Source organism: Stegastes partitus, unplaced genomic scaffold (genome assembly GCF_000690725.1).
Source record: "Stegastes partitus isolate 25-593 unplaced genomic scaffold, Stegastes_partitus-1.0.2 Scaffold256, whole genome shotgun sequence".
Taxonomy (NCBI): Eukaryota; Metazoa; Chordata; class Actinopteri; family Pomacentridae; genus Stegastes; species Stegastes partitus.
Window position 1 is genome coordinate 188600 of NW_007577987.1, and position 16661 is coordinate 205260.

Here is a 16661-nt window from a genome sequence, read left to right on the forward strand (position 1 = left end):
ATACATAATGCATGGAGAACCCAAATTGAGATTAAAATTTGTATTGAGCTGAAATTTATATCTCTTCCATTGATTGCAGTATTTCATGGGTCCCAGCTGTGAACAGCTCTGATCATAAAAGGTACATGGTGGTAAGATAAGGCTGTTATTTATTAACCAGTCCGGCTTGTCATGATAAACAGTTGATGTTGATGAATGCAAGGAGAGAATAAGTCGAACAAAGGTCTCTTGCTTCCACCAGTCAGCTATCATACTGTGAATAATTAACATTTTTATGACGTAATTTGAGTCAATACAATTCACTCTGGGGTTGTTTTTCCTCCATATTTTAGTATTCATGTTTGTCTGTCTTCTGTATGTTCTTCTCATGCATTCTGTAACATTTCCTCATCTACCCCAGGGCAATAACCGGCAATACAACTCCGTGGGCCCTTCGAAAAACGGAAGTTGTCCGTGGATTGACAGCAGAGGGGAGGAGGAGGAGTAAAGGCAGGGCCCACGTCACGCTCTGTTAATAGCAGCAACACATGAAGACAACCTGGTACTGACATTCAGGCACAACCTGAACATACACTCTGCAGCAAAGATGGCGGTATTGCTTGGTAGTTACACTATACCTGTACTTGGAGTTAGCATCGTCATCGCCGCTCTGACCTACATCACCTACAAGCTGCTGAGCAGCTACCTGCACCAATGGTTTGAGATGAAGCCTATCCCCGAGGTGGAGGGAACGTACCCCATCATCGGAAATGCACTGATGTTCAAGAACAACGCAGGAGGTAAGACAGAAAAGGAGGCTGCAGAGGCTGATACACCGATGACGCAATCACGCTTTTATTTTTCTGTTAGTTAACATATTTATATTTTCTCTTTGTTTCAGATTTCTTTAACCAAATTCAGGAACTTACCCGTGAGTTCTCTGATAGGCCGCTGTTTAAAGTCTGGATTGGACCGGTCCCATTTGTGGTTCTGTATCACTCTGAAACTGTTGAGGTATGCTGACAGACAATTCCACATACACAGCATGTATACAATATCAACAGGGGTTACATGACAAGCATTCTCAGAAAAAGATTAGGATTCAGTCATATGTGGAGCAGCTACAGTCAAAGTGTTGGTACAGGCACAACTATAAGAACCAAATATACTGCAGGACTTTCATTTTAAATAATCACAGCTTTCATGAAGTGGAAGCTGCCGCACTTAAGCCAAATTCAGCCCGACAATTTGGGCTGACCTTAACCTTAGGATGTCATTGCACTTTTACACAGTGCTGCAGACTGCTGCGCCTCTAACTGATATGTAATTTCTACTGCTAACCATTCCAGCATTTAAGTCAAGTCAGGCTTGTTTTATTTATGCGGCCTGATCACAAATTTGTCTCGAGGGGCTTTACAATCTGTATAAGTTCCACCTGAACTGAATTTGCAGTATACAATTAGACTAATCTTGTATGCTTACAGAGTCATACTAAATAAATCACTGCAGTCAAACCCGGCCGCTGTATGGTTCATCCTTTTGACTGTGTACTAGATATCTATCTAAAAAAAAGAAGTATCTGTTTCAAATGTTATTGCTGATGACATGTTGTTTTTGTCTACAAACTGACTTTTCTAGCCCATTTTGACCAACCCAGTTCACATGGAAAAATCTTATTCCTACACCTTCCTCCATCCCTGGCTTGGAACTGGTCTGCTCACTAGGTAAACCTATGGATACTAAAATTCCTCTCAGTAATTATCAGGGTCCATCAATAAGGAGAAAGACAAATACACGTGATCCAAACATGCAAGCTCAGATGACTGCGTTTAAAGAAAAAAGTCATGACAACGGAATAAGTGAATAATAACATAATAGCATGTTCTGAAATGTGTGACATTATTTCTCAACCACCAAGCAGAGGGTGGTGCTGGAAAAAAAAATCATGTCGTGGCCAAAATATAGTCTAGTATAGTTGGTAGCGGTTGGTAGCACTGTTGCCTCGCAGCAAGAAGGTTGCCGGTTCGCATCCCGGTGGGGGCACCGGAATCTTTCTGCATGGAGTTTGCATGTTCTCCCCGTGCAGCGTGGGTTCTCTCCGGGTTCTCCGGCTTCCTCCCACACAGTTCAAAACCATGTTGAGGTTAATTGGTGATTCTAAATTGTCCATAGGTGTGAATGTGAGTGTGCTTGGTTGTCTGTCTCTAAGTGTAGCCCTGTGATAAACTGGTGACCTGTCCAGGGTGTCTCCTGCCTTCGTCCTAAGTCGGCTGGGATAGGCTCCAGCCCCCTAGTGAGGATTAAGCGGTGTATAGATAATGGATGGATGGATGATCAAAAGCTAAGGATGTATATGGAATGGACACATACATGTTGAAACAAATAAGTCAGTCAGTTACCATTCCATTAACACACATTATCAATAAGGCACTCAGTGAAGGGATATTCCCTGAATCATGGAAACTTGCACGGATCATCCCAATATTCAGAAGTGGCAATCCAGAACTAACCTCAAATTATAGGCCAATTAGCATCCTACCCACTGTGTCCAAGGTTTTTGAAAAACTAATAGTTGAACAAATCACCAAGCACCTCAATAACAGCTCCTTTCCATTGCATCCAATGCAGTTCGGATATAGGTGCAATCATTCCACAGAAACTGCAATGTGTTGTTTTCTGGAAAAAGTCAAGTCGTCAGTAGACAATGGGGGACCAGTGGGGGCATTGAGCATTCGATACAGTCAATCATTCCATTCTTTTGCAGAAACTTTCAAATTTTAATTTTTCCACAGAATGTATTACTTTGATCAAGTCCTAGCTCTCAGCCCACTCACAAGTTGTTCAAATAGATAATCATAACTCCCATGCTTTGCAAACATTTACTGGAGTACCTCAAGGCTCAATTATTGGTCCAGTTCTTTTTAGCATTTATATTAATGATTTGCCATTGGTTTATCAGAGTTGTACTCATGTACGCAGATGATACTGTCATCTTTGCTCATGGTAAAACAGCTGAGGAGGTCTCATCAAAACTAACAGACGCAATGGCACTGGTCACATCCTGGCTCCAAACCTCCTGTCTGCAACTTAACATATCCAAAACTGTATGCATGTTTTTTTTCAAAAAAAACAATTTAAACATTGATCCAGATATCTCAATAGCAGGACAAAAACTACAGGCCGTTACAAAATTAAAATATTTGGGATTAAATTTAGACTCAAAACTTAGCTTCAAATCGCATATTAGAAAAACTTGTAATAAGGTCAAATACAGTTTATCAAATTTTAGGTTCATTAGAGACTGTCTATCAAGTGAAGCTGCAAAAACATACTTTTTTGCCATGATCCTCTCCCATATCACATATTGTGTCATAGCTTGGTCTAATTCACATGCTACAACAATCAGTCCCATAAAACCATTATATAAACAAGCACTGGATAAAAAAAAACCTTACAGTTATCATCATTGCCACATTTTGCAGAAATATAAACTCCTGAGCTGGGATAATCTGGTAAAATTTAAAAATGTTTGTTTAATGTACAGAATTAAAACTGGTTCTGCTCCCCCTTCATTGAATGACTTTATTAACTTTAGATCGAGTAGAGGCAGAGTAACCAGGGGGGCAGTGAGGGAGGACTGCATTCTCCCCCGCCCAGAATCTGTGTTTGGCCAGGCCGTCTTTTCATTTAGAGCATCCCAACAGTGGAACACAGTGCCTGAAGTGATGAGAGAGTCTCCATCATTGTTTTCATTTAAAAGGAACGCCAAAAGGTGGCTGCTAGAGACACAGACCTGTGAGCACTAACTGTCACAGGAAATGTAAATATACTGGTTGCATTTTTTTTTTCTCCCTGTATTTTTATTGTATGTGTAAATTGTTATGTGATGCTAATTTTTGAAAATGTTTTTAGGCTGGCTTTGACAACTGCCAAAGGGACTAAAAACTGAAAACTAGCTTAATTTAACTAACTCGGGCACGTTTACATTATACAGTGTTGATTAATGTGCATTGTTCCTTGTCAAATAAATAAATAAATAAATAAATAGACCTGAGGATGGGAAAAGGTCAGAAGGTCACCACAGTCCACGTGGTTTGCTAACAGGGAGTCTTGTGTTTAAAGTTCCTATTTGTGAACTGAGGATCGAACTATAAAAAATAAGAGTGGAGCCACTGTGTTTAGAACACCAGTGCTCTTTAGATGTGATTATTGTCTTTGAAAAACAAAACGAGTGATATAAAAGGTCAGGGGGGTTCATCAAAAAGCATTTCCTCGCTTGTGACAGTTAATGTGCACAACAAACCTTCTGTTCTGAGCTATCGCTAATCCCTGTTGCAAGTCAAATGAGAACACAGGTCCTACTGGTGTCCTCTTTAACTCAAACCATTGTGGATTGTTTTCCTTCCTTTGACCAGCACTGGGACTAAGTGGCGTCAGCGGAGGAAGATGTTGACACCCACCTTCCACTTCTCAATCCTGACGGACTTCTTGGAGGTAATGAACGAACAGGCGGAGGTTCTGTTGGGGAAGCTGGAGAAGCAGGCAGGGAAGGGTTCGTTCAACTGCTTCAGTCACATCACCCTCTGCGCTCTAGACATCATCTGTGGTAAGTATATCAAAAATTGATCCCAGTGTTGTGGCTAATTGTCACCTTATTAGATTAACCTAATCAAAATCATGTCGTTCTGTTTATTTTGCTCCGTTACAATTTTCATGGCATTTCTGCCCATGCAATGTCGTATAACAAACAAACAAACAAACCGACTGTTGTTACATATGTAAAACTGTGCAAAAAGGTGTATAGTGGAAAGAAATGATTAGAAACTACAAACGTCAGCGGGAAAAGAAAACTACAGTCAACAAAAATTGTCACCACACACTCATCCTGCCTCCATGCTTCTGAATGATAACCTGTGCCCAGGTGAGCACACACCCTTAACAATCAAACCAAAAGTGACACACACCCACCAGCCAGTACTAATACAAAGCACACACACCTCACACGTCTCACGCCTCACATGGCTCCTCCATTCAGTAAGAAGCAACTAGACTTTAGGTTCTTGAAGGCCTCTCAGCCAAGAACTGAATGAGTCAAGAGGTAAAACATCTTCAAGAACCTGAAAGAAAAGTTCAGCTGATTTTACTGAAGCTCCTGAAGGACTGAGAATCGATACAGGCATAAATCAAAAGTGCTTCTGCACCTGTATGGATGAACCTTTTCTGGACATATTTCTGCATTCACACAAAGAAAAATGTCCAAAACCTTACTTACCTTACTACAATGTTCATTTATATTTAGATGTTCAAACACACCTTCATGTCATTCCAGAAACTGCAATGGGAAAGAATATTTATGCACAGAGTAATTCTGATTCAGAGTACGTTCAGTGCGTGTACAAGTGAGTGTTTTTTTTTTCTCTCCATTTTTTGTCCTATAACACAAATACAGAGAACGATGAAAGCTCTGTCTTATTTGTTGTCTTCATCTTAACGATTCATCCTTAGAATGAGTGACATCGTGAGCCGCAGACAGAGGAAACCTTGGCTTTGGTCCGACTTTGTGTACAACTACTTTGGTGAGGGCCAAGAGCACGACAAGACGCTCAAGATCCTCCATTCCTTCACATACAAAGTAAGCGCTGGAGCCAGTGGTTCCAAATCCCACTAAAACATTCACTCTGTCCATTTATAAATGAGCCTTTTCCACTTTATCCCATCGAGCAGGGCTATTCAATTCAAAATTCACTCGGGCTGGATTTTCAGACTAAGCTGGGCGGGACATTTTTAGCAGACTGTGAGTAAAGTTAACCGTTTAAAACAAACACAAAAAGATAAGATAACAAACACACCGGATGTTTATTAATGTATTGCCACATCCAAAGGACATAAACACAATAGAAGAGCAGTGCTTAAACTAAACCTGTGCTGAAATATTCATCCATCCATCCATTATCTATACACCGCTTAATCCTCATTGGGGTCGCGGGGGGCTGGAGCCTATCCCAGCCGCCTTAGGGTGAAGGCAGGTTCACCTGGACAGGTAACCAGTCTATCACAGGGCTACACTTAGAGACAGACAACCAAGCACACTCACATCCACACCTACAGACAATTTAGAATCACCAATTAACCTCAACATGTTTTTGGACTGTGTGGGAGGAAGCCGGAGAACCCGGAGAGAACCCACGCCGCACGGGGAGAACATGCAAATTCCACGCAGAAAGATTCCGGTGCCCCACCGCACGCGAACCGGCGACCTTCTAGCTGTGAGGCAACAGTGCTACCAACTGCGCCACCCTGCAGCCCTACTGAAACATTGCTTCTTTAAATTTTACATTTCAAACACATAACTTCAACACGTTTTGATAGGTAACTACAAGCACATGTTAAGGTGCATATGAACATAAAAACAAAGTGCAGATTAGAAACAACGTCTTTTGTTTTGGTCACATCTGGAAGTGCATAAAAAAGTCACTTGCTTAACAGCAACTTTTCAACATTTGAGGTAATTTTTTTCTTGAGTTTGTCTCAGTCCATATTTGGTCTCATCTCAGACAGTCACATCTTGAGTGCATATAATCATAAAAATAAAGAGTGGGCACAGTGACACAGTTCCTATCCCTTTGAAATGAAGTAAAGCTGACATCAAAGTGCATAATAAAGTGCAACTCAGTGAAATAACTGTGAAAACAAAATGTCTTTCTTCAGTATTAAACGTATAATAAGTTAACAGAAAATAGTCACATAAATACATAAAACTACAGTTAGTTTCTGCTACAGCACGCTGCTTTGTTGCACTTAACACTAAGCATTAACATAACATTCAACAACATTCAGACTTCAATATAGTATCTGATAAATATAATAAAGTTCTATCTATCTATCTATCTATCTATCTATCTATCTATCTATCTGTCAGAGACCAACGAGAGCTGTTTTTTTAAAAATTTTTTTTATCATGTTCATGTGTGAAAAGCTTGATTCACATGTAAATGTTGATCCAAACATACTGAGCAAGTGGACTGCAACTTTCTTAATGTTAGGGAACTGATGCACATTGACATTACACCAGAACCTTTCAGGTCCATTGCTGTGAAGCTCGTGAGCCATGACTTGGGATAGTATGAATTTCCCCTCATCAATAGAGGGGACCACTTCCTTTGCTCTGGTGGACAAGTCCTGGTGTGTTGCCACAGTGAAGGGCTTTTTCAGCAAAGCTCATCACATCTGTGAGCAGAACAAGCCTATCGAGTCGACTGGTAAAGTTGTCTTTCATGATGAAACCTGTCATCATGTCAGTGATTCGCAAGGGGAATGAGATGCATTTGCGTAGTGGGGGAAAATGCAGTATTCTGCCAGTGCTTAAGTCAGTTGTAAAAATGTCCAGTTTGACTTGGAAGGCACCCATCTGTTCTACAAGATCAATGACAGTTTTATCCCCACCTTGCAATCCCACATTTAGATCATTAAGATGCCTAAATAGGTCGTAGAGAAAGCAGACATCAGGCAATAAGTTGTCGTCCAATATCTGAGCTAAGTATGTCTCTGCTCTTTTTAACTTGCTGCTGCAGAGGAAAGTGGTTATCTCCTCCCTGAGATCACAGAAACGCTCCAGTGCTGTGCCTTTGGAGAGCCACCTTACGTCGTTATGCAACAATAGGTCCTGGTGCTCAGCAGACATCTCTGACAACAGCTGGCGAAACAAGCGATGTTGGAGGCTTGATGCTGAGCAAATGACGTTTATTATAGCCATCACATTGTCCATTGCTGATTTAAGATGATCGCTCAGCTTTGGGCACAATACAGTCTGATGCACAACACAATGCAGGGTTGTCATCTGAGGTGCAACAGCAGACCAACATGCAGCCAAACCGCTAACTTTTCTAGCCATGGATGGAGCCCCATCCCTAACAAGCATGCACACGTGCTTCATGTCCAGATCATTATCTTCAAAAACTGATGATATATTTTCAAACAGTATTTCACCTGTTGTGTGTCCATCTAATGGCAATAAGCCCAGCAGTTCCTCTTTAAAAACTGTCCCGTCAAAAAAACGGACGTACATGCACAGCTGGGCTGTGTCAGGTCTATCTGTGGACTCATCTACTGCTGCAGCCATATGATCAGCTTTTCTGAGCTCTTTTACCAGCGTCTCGAACACGTCTGTGGCGAGAATGTCAACCCTGTCGATGTTTGAAGTGTCAGACAGGAGTACCTGTTTGATAGCAGATGTCACACTCATCTTAACTTTATCGTCGGTTAAAACTTAATCCAGCATGCAGTCCTTCACAGTTTCTGAGTCTGTGAACGGCCTCTTTTTCTTTGCCAAGATCCATGACACACGAAGGGAAGCTGCTGTGGCCCTTTCCTGAGCTGTGCAAGTCCGCTTCATTGTAGTTCAGCTCCGGTTGCAAGGCGCAGTCAAACTCTGAATTTTAGCTGCCCTCTCATCAGATCCCGCGGGAAAGTTTGTCCGAAACGCAGCATGTTTTTCAGTGTGGTGTCTTCGGACATTATAGTGTTTCAGCACTGCATCGCATTCGTTGCAGAGTAAACACATTGGTTTGGCGTTCGGACTTGGTGGTACTTGTCAGTCCACGCAGGATTAAAGCGACGGTTTTCCTCGCCGATTTTTCGTTTCAGGGTAGAAAAAGAACAGAACGCTTTGGGTAACATCCTTAACCTCATTTATTTTCAGGTGATAAATGAGAAGGCGGAGAATATGTCCTACACCGAATCAGACAGCGACTCTGATCAGGGCGTGAAGAAACGAAGGGCATTTCTGGACATGCTCTTAAAGACCGAAGATGAGGATGGAAACAAGATGAGCCATCAGGACATTCAGGAGGAAGTGGACACCTTTATGTTTAGGGTTAGTGGCTGGAATATAACTCACACTATGAGTAAAACAAATACAGTTGTCCTCAGATGTATTCATACCCTCCCATTAAAGAAGACAAAAAACAGCTGTCACTGAAATAAGTTGAAATTTACAAAAGTAATAATAAATAGAAATTTAATGAAAATTGTGACGTTGCTTTTGAATTGTGTTTCAACAGAAACTAAAAACAAAACAAAACAAAACGACTTAGGGTGAAGGCAGGAGACACCCTGGACAGGTCACCAGTCTATCACAGGGCTACACTTAGAGACAGACAACCAAGCACACTCACATTCACACCTACGGACAATTTAGAATCACCAATTAACCTCAACATGTTTTTTGGACTGTGTGGGAGGAAGCCGGAGAACCCGGAGAGAACCCACGCTGCACGGGGAGAACATGCAAACTCCACGCAGAAAGATTCCGGTGCCCCCACCGGGACGCGAACCGGCGACCTTCTTGATGTGAGGCAACAGTGCTAACCACCGAGCCACCTTGCAGCGGCTCAAAGAGTTGTTCAACAAAATATTAGTTCACAGGTCCCATCATGCAGGTTTGCTTGTTGTTGTTTTTAATATTTCTGCTGAATCACAATTCAAAAGCAATGTCATGATTTTTATTACATTTCTATTTATTATTACTTTTGTCAATTTCAGCTTATTTCAGTGGCAGCAGCTGTTTTTTTTCCTTCTTTAATGGGAGGCTATGAATACATTTGAGGACGACTGTATCTATGCAGCTTTAAAGTCTTAAAAATGTGTTTGCTTTAAAAGTGTGACGGCATTTAACGGCCTCTACATTGCAGGGTCATGATACTACAGCAGCCTCTATGAACTGGGCCCTCCATCTGCTGGGCTCCCACCCCGAGGTGCAACGCAAAGTTCAACAAGAGCTACAGGAGGTGTTCGGTAACAGCAACATAACCTACCCCGCTCCATTCTCACTTTAATGACATTGTTTATTTTCCTGCCTGAAGCCTTTTGACTCATCTTTGTTCAGACTTATTTGCTCTTTGCAAGTCAAGGGGGGAGCTTATACTTGGATAACAGCTGTGAAAATCCTTGCCAAAATACACAGACAATAATTGAATTATTGTCAGTGCTGTGTGGATCCACTGTGGCCTCCATGCATTTTCCATGATGTAAACTAAATGCTAATTCTGCACCCATTCATGGACCTAAACTTGCCCTCAAGCACAAAAAAAAAACAACTAATTTTGTCTTTTTCCCAACTCTTCTATCTCCAGTGTAAACCTAATTACATTAATGCTCAGTGCCGAGTTTTATATCCAACGTCTTCTGTTAACAATTGTTGATTTAGAGCCATCATATAAAGAAAAATGATTGCACTAAAGAGTCTTGGCTCTTGAACTTAAGCACAATAATTTCGTGTGCTGTGCTGCATCCACTATTAATCTGTTCTTATCTATTCGGTAAGATAGGACAAGTTGCATTTACTGCATGTGTGCCACAGTTATAAAAGTAGAAGAAAGTTCAACTGCATAATCTCAGGTGGAAAACCTTCTGCCGTCTGACCTGTAAGAATTAGTTTGCACTGCTGCTACACTGTGGTGAGAAGAAGAATTTATTTTCTGTCTAATGTGCAAAGGTACATCTGACCGGCCTATTACCATGGAGGACCTGAAGAAGCTCAAATACCTGGAATGTGTGATCAAGGAGACTCTGCGGCTGTTTCCCTCTGTGCCTTTCTTCGCTCGCACCATCCGCGAAGACTGCCACATCAGTGAGTCACAGTTATTAATCACAAATCCCCCACGGTGGTGGTATCTTTTACAGGAAGTGGAAGGGAAGCCAGAGTTCCTCCTATATATATATATACATGCATATATATATATATTTATTCAAGATCTAGTTTTCTTTGTCTCATGACATCAGTTGTATGGTGTTGTTGCAATCGTCCTTTCCAGCACGTGGCACTGTGCAGCAACTTAATGTAGCATATTATGATCCTACATATTGGGCTCATGGCTATGAAACGCTCTTTTCTTATTCCAAATTGTCATTTGATCCACTGTTAATATGAAAACTGTAGAAAGTGCAGCTTTAGTCGTCCTTAAATGTATTCATACTCTTCCATTAAAGAAAAGGCAAAATTCACAATAGTCACTCAAATAACTAGAAACTGAAAAAAGTAATAAGAAATAAAAATTTGCTAAATTATGATTTAGTGAAATATAACATTGCTTTTGAATTGTGGCTGAAAAGAATAATTAAAAAAAAAAAAAAAAAAAAAAAAAACTGTCCTGGACAAATTAGAGCACTTTGCTGATGAGCAGTGGGCAAAAATCAAAACACCTGATTGCAGTGATTGGCTCAAAGGGATGTTCAACAAAATATTAGTTTACGAGTCCCATCATGCTTGTTTACTTGTTTAAAAAAAAAAATTCTGTTGAACCACAATTCAAAAGCAATGTCATGATTTTCATTACTTTTTTCTTTATGATTACGTTTGTCAATTTCAACTTATTTCAGTGACAGCTGTTTCTTTCCGTCTTTAATGGGAGGGTATGAATACATTTAAGGACGACTGTATGTCATGTTGGAAATATACAGTGAAGCAACAGCATCCAAAATCTGGTGTTTTTCGGTCAAATAAAGCGAGAAAATTAAAGTTTTTTTTTAGTAGAGGTACGAATAAGAACCACAGTGCTTTGGAAAGATTATACCTGAGTGATGTTGTTTTTGTGAAACAAAGGACAGAAAGCAGATTGGTCACAGTTTGTGCTCTTTTTTTTAACGTCTCATTTAGTTTTCTCATAAATGAAGCTGCCATCATTTACTTACTGATGCACCGTATGTTTACTACCAGGTGACCAAAGTCACCTCGTCACATTCATACAAGAGGTTTAGACGGCTTTTATGTATTATTTCTGTTACCGTTCTTATTCCCTGCATGACTCATTCCACCACCATAAGGTCCTTCTCAACCCACTGAAGCTTCAGTATCATCTTGTAAGCTCTTGTTTATGCGTATTTCTGTATGTGATGCTGTGTTTGGGGATTCGCTCTCTCAGTAGACCTCTCTTTGCTGTTTCGTTAAGAGCTCCCTCACACAGAATACTGTGTCTTCATTTGCAACAAAACGGAAATTCTCTGACGTAAAAGTCCCTGGACTTACAGTTTACATGACTGACTGATACAGCTTTGACTCTGTGCATCTGTCACAAGAAATTATGTGATCAAATGCAAGCATCATACTAAAAAAAAAAAAAAAAAAAATCCCCAGTTGTAATAAACCTGAATTATTCAGATTTCTAAGTCTGAATTATTAAATCAGTTCTTTACAACTGGGGGTTTAATGTTGTTTTTTAGTTCTGGCTATCATTCCTTGCACTCGCCAAACTGAGAGGTCAGTTCTAGGAATATGTCTTTGACAGGACAGCGGCGGCATCACAAAATCAGACAGGATGTTAGATCTCATGGCTTCCCCATTGGACTTAGTTTTCCCAGACGATGGCAAATGATTTAATGACAACAGTGTTATCTGGATCTTTAGTAAAGATAAACAAACTACCAATAAAAAAAGGTCTTATCTTAAAAAATACAAGACCCATCTTTTAATGTAGCCATCCCTCCCTTTGGCATTTAGTTATCTGTCAGGGAACTGAATCAAGATCCTACATGACATTTTTTGTTCTTGACTAAGTTGTGTTTTACTTGTAGAGGGCTTCAAGGTTCCTGTAGGTGCGAATGTCGTCATAATCACCTACGCTCTCCACCGTGACCCACGATACTTCCCCGATCCCGAGGAGTTCAGGCCCGAGCGTTTTTTGCCTGAGAACTCAGTAGGAAGGCCTCCTTATGCATACGTCCCCTTCTCAGCTGGACTCCGCAACTGTATCGGTGAGACCAGGAGGCTTTCACTTTAATACATTTAATAGCTCTGTACGTACTTTGGCTTTGAGTGAGGCTAATTAATTATTTGTGTTTTATTATAACGTTCTCCAGGTCAGCGCTTTGCTGTTATGGAAGAGAAGGTGATTTTGGCATCCATTCTGCGTAACTTCAACGTTGAAGCTTGCCAGACACGTGAGGAGCTTCGTCCAGTGGGCGAGCTCATCTTACGACCAGAGAAAGGCATCTGGATCAAACTGGAGAAGAGGACGCCTCAGACTTCACCAAACTAGTTCTGAGTCAGTTTGCAGAGGAATCTACCTTCCTTTGTATATTAACATCCTTACAAAACTAAACACTGTAATGTTAAAGAAATTAAAGCGTAAACAAACAGAAAGAATCTTGTACTTAAAGAATTCCATTAAAATGCTAGAAACAGAAAGCTTTAGGGACTTTATAGAGTAACAATGAATTACTTATAACAGTTAACTGCTCATTTTGAAACACATGACTGATTATTTACAGGGTGAAAATGAGACTAATGGCACTGCTGCATTGGGTTCCGTGACTATTTTCAAGGTCACATGCTTTTTTACGTAAAAAAAAAAGAAGAATTTCTCATGATTCAAAAACAAGCATCTTGCAAGTCCTAATATTTCATGACCTGTTTAGTGGCATTTCTGTTATTTTTGTCTGTTGCTGTAAATCTGGAGGAAATAAAGAGTATGAGACATGCTTTAAATGCGCAATATATTTTACTTTTCCATTATGTTTTACACTTATGTTGTGGTATTAGCTGGTAATGAAATCCTGAATCCTCCAACTCAGAGGTGCAGAACGAGGCTTAATAAATAACACTGTTACATATTCATTACATTTATACACACCCCAACAAAGATAAGCCTTTCATTTGTGCAGCATTTCCTCTGAATGTTAATTTTCAACCCCGAGCTGCAGTATTTTCCCTTGAATGACCCCATATTACATCTGTTTGTTTATCGCTGTAGATTTGCTAGATCATCTATTTATAGTTTCCGCCTACTTTCTGTCTTTGTCTTTACTTTAAGAAACTGATATTTCAGCATTATAAACATAATGATACCGATACAGAATGGGGCTTTGACTTTCCGCCTTTTTTCCCAAAGCTGCATCGGCCTTTTCACAGAAACATATTGACATGTTACAACAGATAAAACACAGTTGCCAAAAATGAAGCTAATAATGGCTGAATTCACTGATTCGCTGACGTATACCGACGCCCACACGGTGCTGACTATCACAAGCTACTTCTTAAACATACCCTGCTTTACTATCTATTTTACTTTAAATAGAGCTTTATCTCAGAAAATTAACAATGTGCAGAATTGAAGAAGTTGTAAAACTAGCGACTGAATCCATAAATTCGTGACTAAAAAAAATTTCCTGAGATAATAAATCAAGGAAGATGTTGGGTTTTCTCATTGACTTCTATGCAACTGGACTTATTTTTGCGGCCAGAGAAGTCACCCCCCCCTGCTGGCCATGACAAATAATGCAGGTTTAACGCACTTCAATTTCTACTATGCTTTTCAGACCTGAGGGCTGTACTATGAAGCAAGATTAGTGGGTTATCAAGGTATTTTGAGCTTAAAGTCAGAGGTTTTAGTGTCACAAAGGTGGCTCTCTTTTTACCCGGATAGAACTGATGCTGTGGAGCTAACCTGGTCGGGAGCAGGTTATGTTCAGACAGTTTTCTTTTCTTTTCTTTTTTTAAATTATTTTATTTATTATTGCTTTTTTCAGTTTCTAGTTATTTGAGTGACAATTGTGAATTTTGCCTTTTCTTTCATGGAGGGGTGTGAATAACACGACCGTATATTCCTCATTGTTCTCCATTAAAACAACGTGTTGACTGCAGCAGCTGCACACGACCGTTTCATTTTGTGCAGAAGAAGAGTCACGTGATGAGTTAAACATCCCTTTTTATGTGAACGTGCCCAGAGTCTGAAAAAGAAAGTTGATAATCACTTTCATGATACCTGTTATCTCTGGCTGGGGATTTAGGTTTTGTCGAGCCGACTTACACAAAGAAAGCCTGGCTTTGTCAAACTTGCTTCGTGGTACAGCCCTCTGGAGGCTATGTCCATCTTTTATATACAATCTATAGCAAATATAGATTTGACATCCAACACGGAGGATATTTATGAGTATAAAATGCTCCTACTTAAGTGTAAACGATGCCGAATATAACTTCAGCAGTCAGACGACATTTTTGTAAAACTTCTTCCCACTCATCAACCTTATGAGTGCACATTCAGGTTCTTGATTATGAGCGAAACTCTTTACTGACTGAACCGTATTGAGGTCAGAAGGTTCCATTGTAAGAGAAGGTAATCATAGCATGACACAGTTACAAATGACCCCATTCATTATGTCATAGAATGATTTAGCAGGCGTGCCTGCAAGGGTCATTGCCTAACACCAAAATGACTTAACTGATGATGAATAGCATGCCTTTTTCCAATGCTATTATTTGAATTATTGAACACATCTCTAATCAATGGCTGGATAGAGCTGAGGCGCCTGAGCTCCAAATGAAGCAGGAAGAGTTCATTTATCTGAGGATCTCTAATAAATGGCACAGATAAAGGAGCTTTAGTGCGTGGCTAGAGGAGGTGGGTTGCATGAGATTGCTTTTCAGGACATCATGCCTCCATTATTATCATAATGATAAAGCATTCATTCACGGGGTCGTGATGAGTCATAAACTGCAGTATCGAAACATTAGAATAAAAACATAAATAGAAAAGTATGCGAATGGTACCTTACACTGTGACACTGTTGATGTTCCTGAACCTAAAACTGGCAAAATTCAGTTTCCTATGTTCCGTTAATCAATTATTTTTTAACATACAGAAATATCGAAAAACAAAACATTTAACGAGAAGAAACTGGAAAAGCTGGAGATGCACATAACTGACCCCATTAGTCTGTTGAAGGTCCCTCATCTCTTCTATCCCCGGCTTGTTTTCTTTTACAGCCACCGCAGTTACATAATCGTTTTAGTTGCTCGCTGCAACAGCTGAAAGCTCTCTGTGTACAAAGGTATCTTGTGGTTTCTTCTGTCTGAAATACAGCATTTCCACACTGAGGACAGAATACTAATTCAGCAGGACCCACATGCACTTAAATTCTGACACCCGCATCATTGCAGATATAACACTTGGCAGGAGTGCAAAGGCGAACTTGCAAAAGTCAGACAGCAGCCTGTTCAAAGACTGTCTGCAGCTCCAGATTCACAAACAGCACTGGTTCACAACCTGAGGGCCAGGACCCCAAAGAGGTCACACAAAGAATATCATGAGACAATAAACAGGACAGAGGATCAATAAAAAACAACCATATTGTGACTATTCAACATTTAGTTCTATAATCTTTGGCTAGCTGTTATGTAATGCTGGACACTGTTATGTCTTCAGTCCTGTGAATAGGACGTAGATGAAATCAGCACTTAGCTCGCTGGCAGACACACCCATTTCTGAAATACCAAGATTACAAGACAGCAACCCCGTTAGATAATATTGAACTTTGTCAAGTTTCAGATTCTCTCCGTGGACTGGGATGGTTGCTTTTTAAGAATTTACTAGATTCAGATCATGTATAATGTTGGCACAACAATGGTGCATTTAAGGACACAAGAAATCCAAAAGAAGATATTTTCTGCCTTCTAAAACCTCTCAATGTGAAACTTCATATTATGAAATGAAACCAGCTTCTCAGGGTCCCGTATGAGCAGAAGAAACAGAGAAAATAGAGGCCGTGACCTCTTTAAAGCCCTACTCTCTGGATGCAGTCTGTGACAGGTGCTAGCTCAATTTTGAGAAGTTACAAACCAAAAAGTCTGAAGACCCCCGGAGGGAACGATGAGAAAAGCTTGAAAATTTAAAAAAGGATGCATTTCTGAC

At 40.3% G+C, this 16661-nt stretch overlaps 1 protein-coding gene and 1 long non-coding RNA gene across 2 annotated transcripts; one reads left to right on the plus strand and one right to left on the minus strand.

The window, feature by feature from the left end:
- The first annotated feature begins 586 nt into the window (after positions 1-586).
- On the plus strand, positions 587-13466 carry cyp4v2a (cytochrome P450, family 4, subfamily V, member 2a). Its single transcript, XM_008282078.1, has 11 exons — positions 587-779; positions 881-993; positions 1618-1703; positions 4395-4585; positions 5309-5378; positions 5485-5611; positions 8678-8851; positions 9669-9771; positions 10472-10606; positions 12547-12726; positions 12832-13466. The coding sequence occupies exons 1-11, from the start codon at positions 587-589 to the stop codon at positions 13008-13010; spliced, it is 1551 nt and encodes a 516-aa protein (XP_008280300.1). The 3' UTR covers positions 13011-13466.
- On the minus strand, positions 1665-3859 carry LOC103357493 (uncharacterized). Its single transcript, XR_520203.1, has 3 exons — positions 3769-3859; positions 3690-3696; positions 1665-1676 (listed from the first exon to the last, which is right to left on the minus strand). It is a non-coding gene; the product is annotated as an uncharacterized LOC103357493 (long non-coding RNA).
- Positions 13467-16661: the final 3195 nt, after the last annotated feature.

Bases quoted from the DNA above. Each gene is read 5' to 3' on its own strand.
- cyp4v2a (XM_008282078.1), top strand. From the start codon at position 587: ATGGCGGTATTGCTTGGTAGTTACACTATACCTGTACTTGGAGTTAGC. The intron at 994-1,617 runs GTATGCTGACAG...TGACTTTTCTAG, and splicing joins ATCACTCTGAAACTGTTGAG to CCCATTTTGACCAACCCAGT. The intron at 1,704-4,394 runs GTAAACCTATGG...TCCTTTGACCAG, and splicing joins GGAACTGGTCTGCTCACTAG to CACTGGGACTAAGTGGCGTC.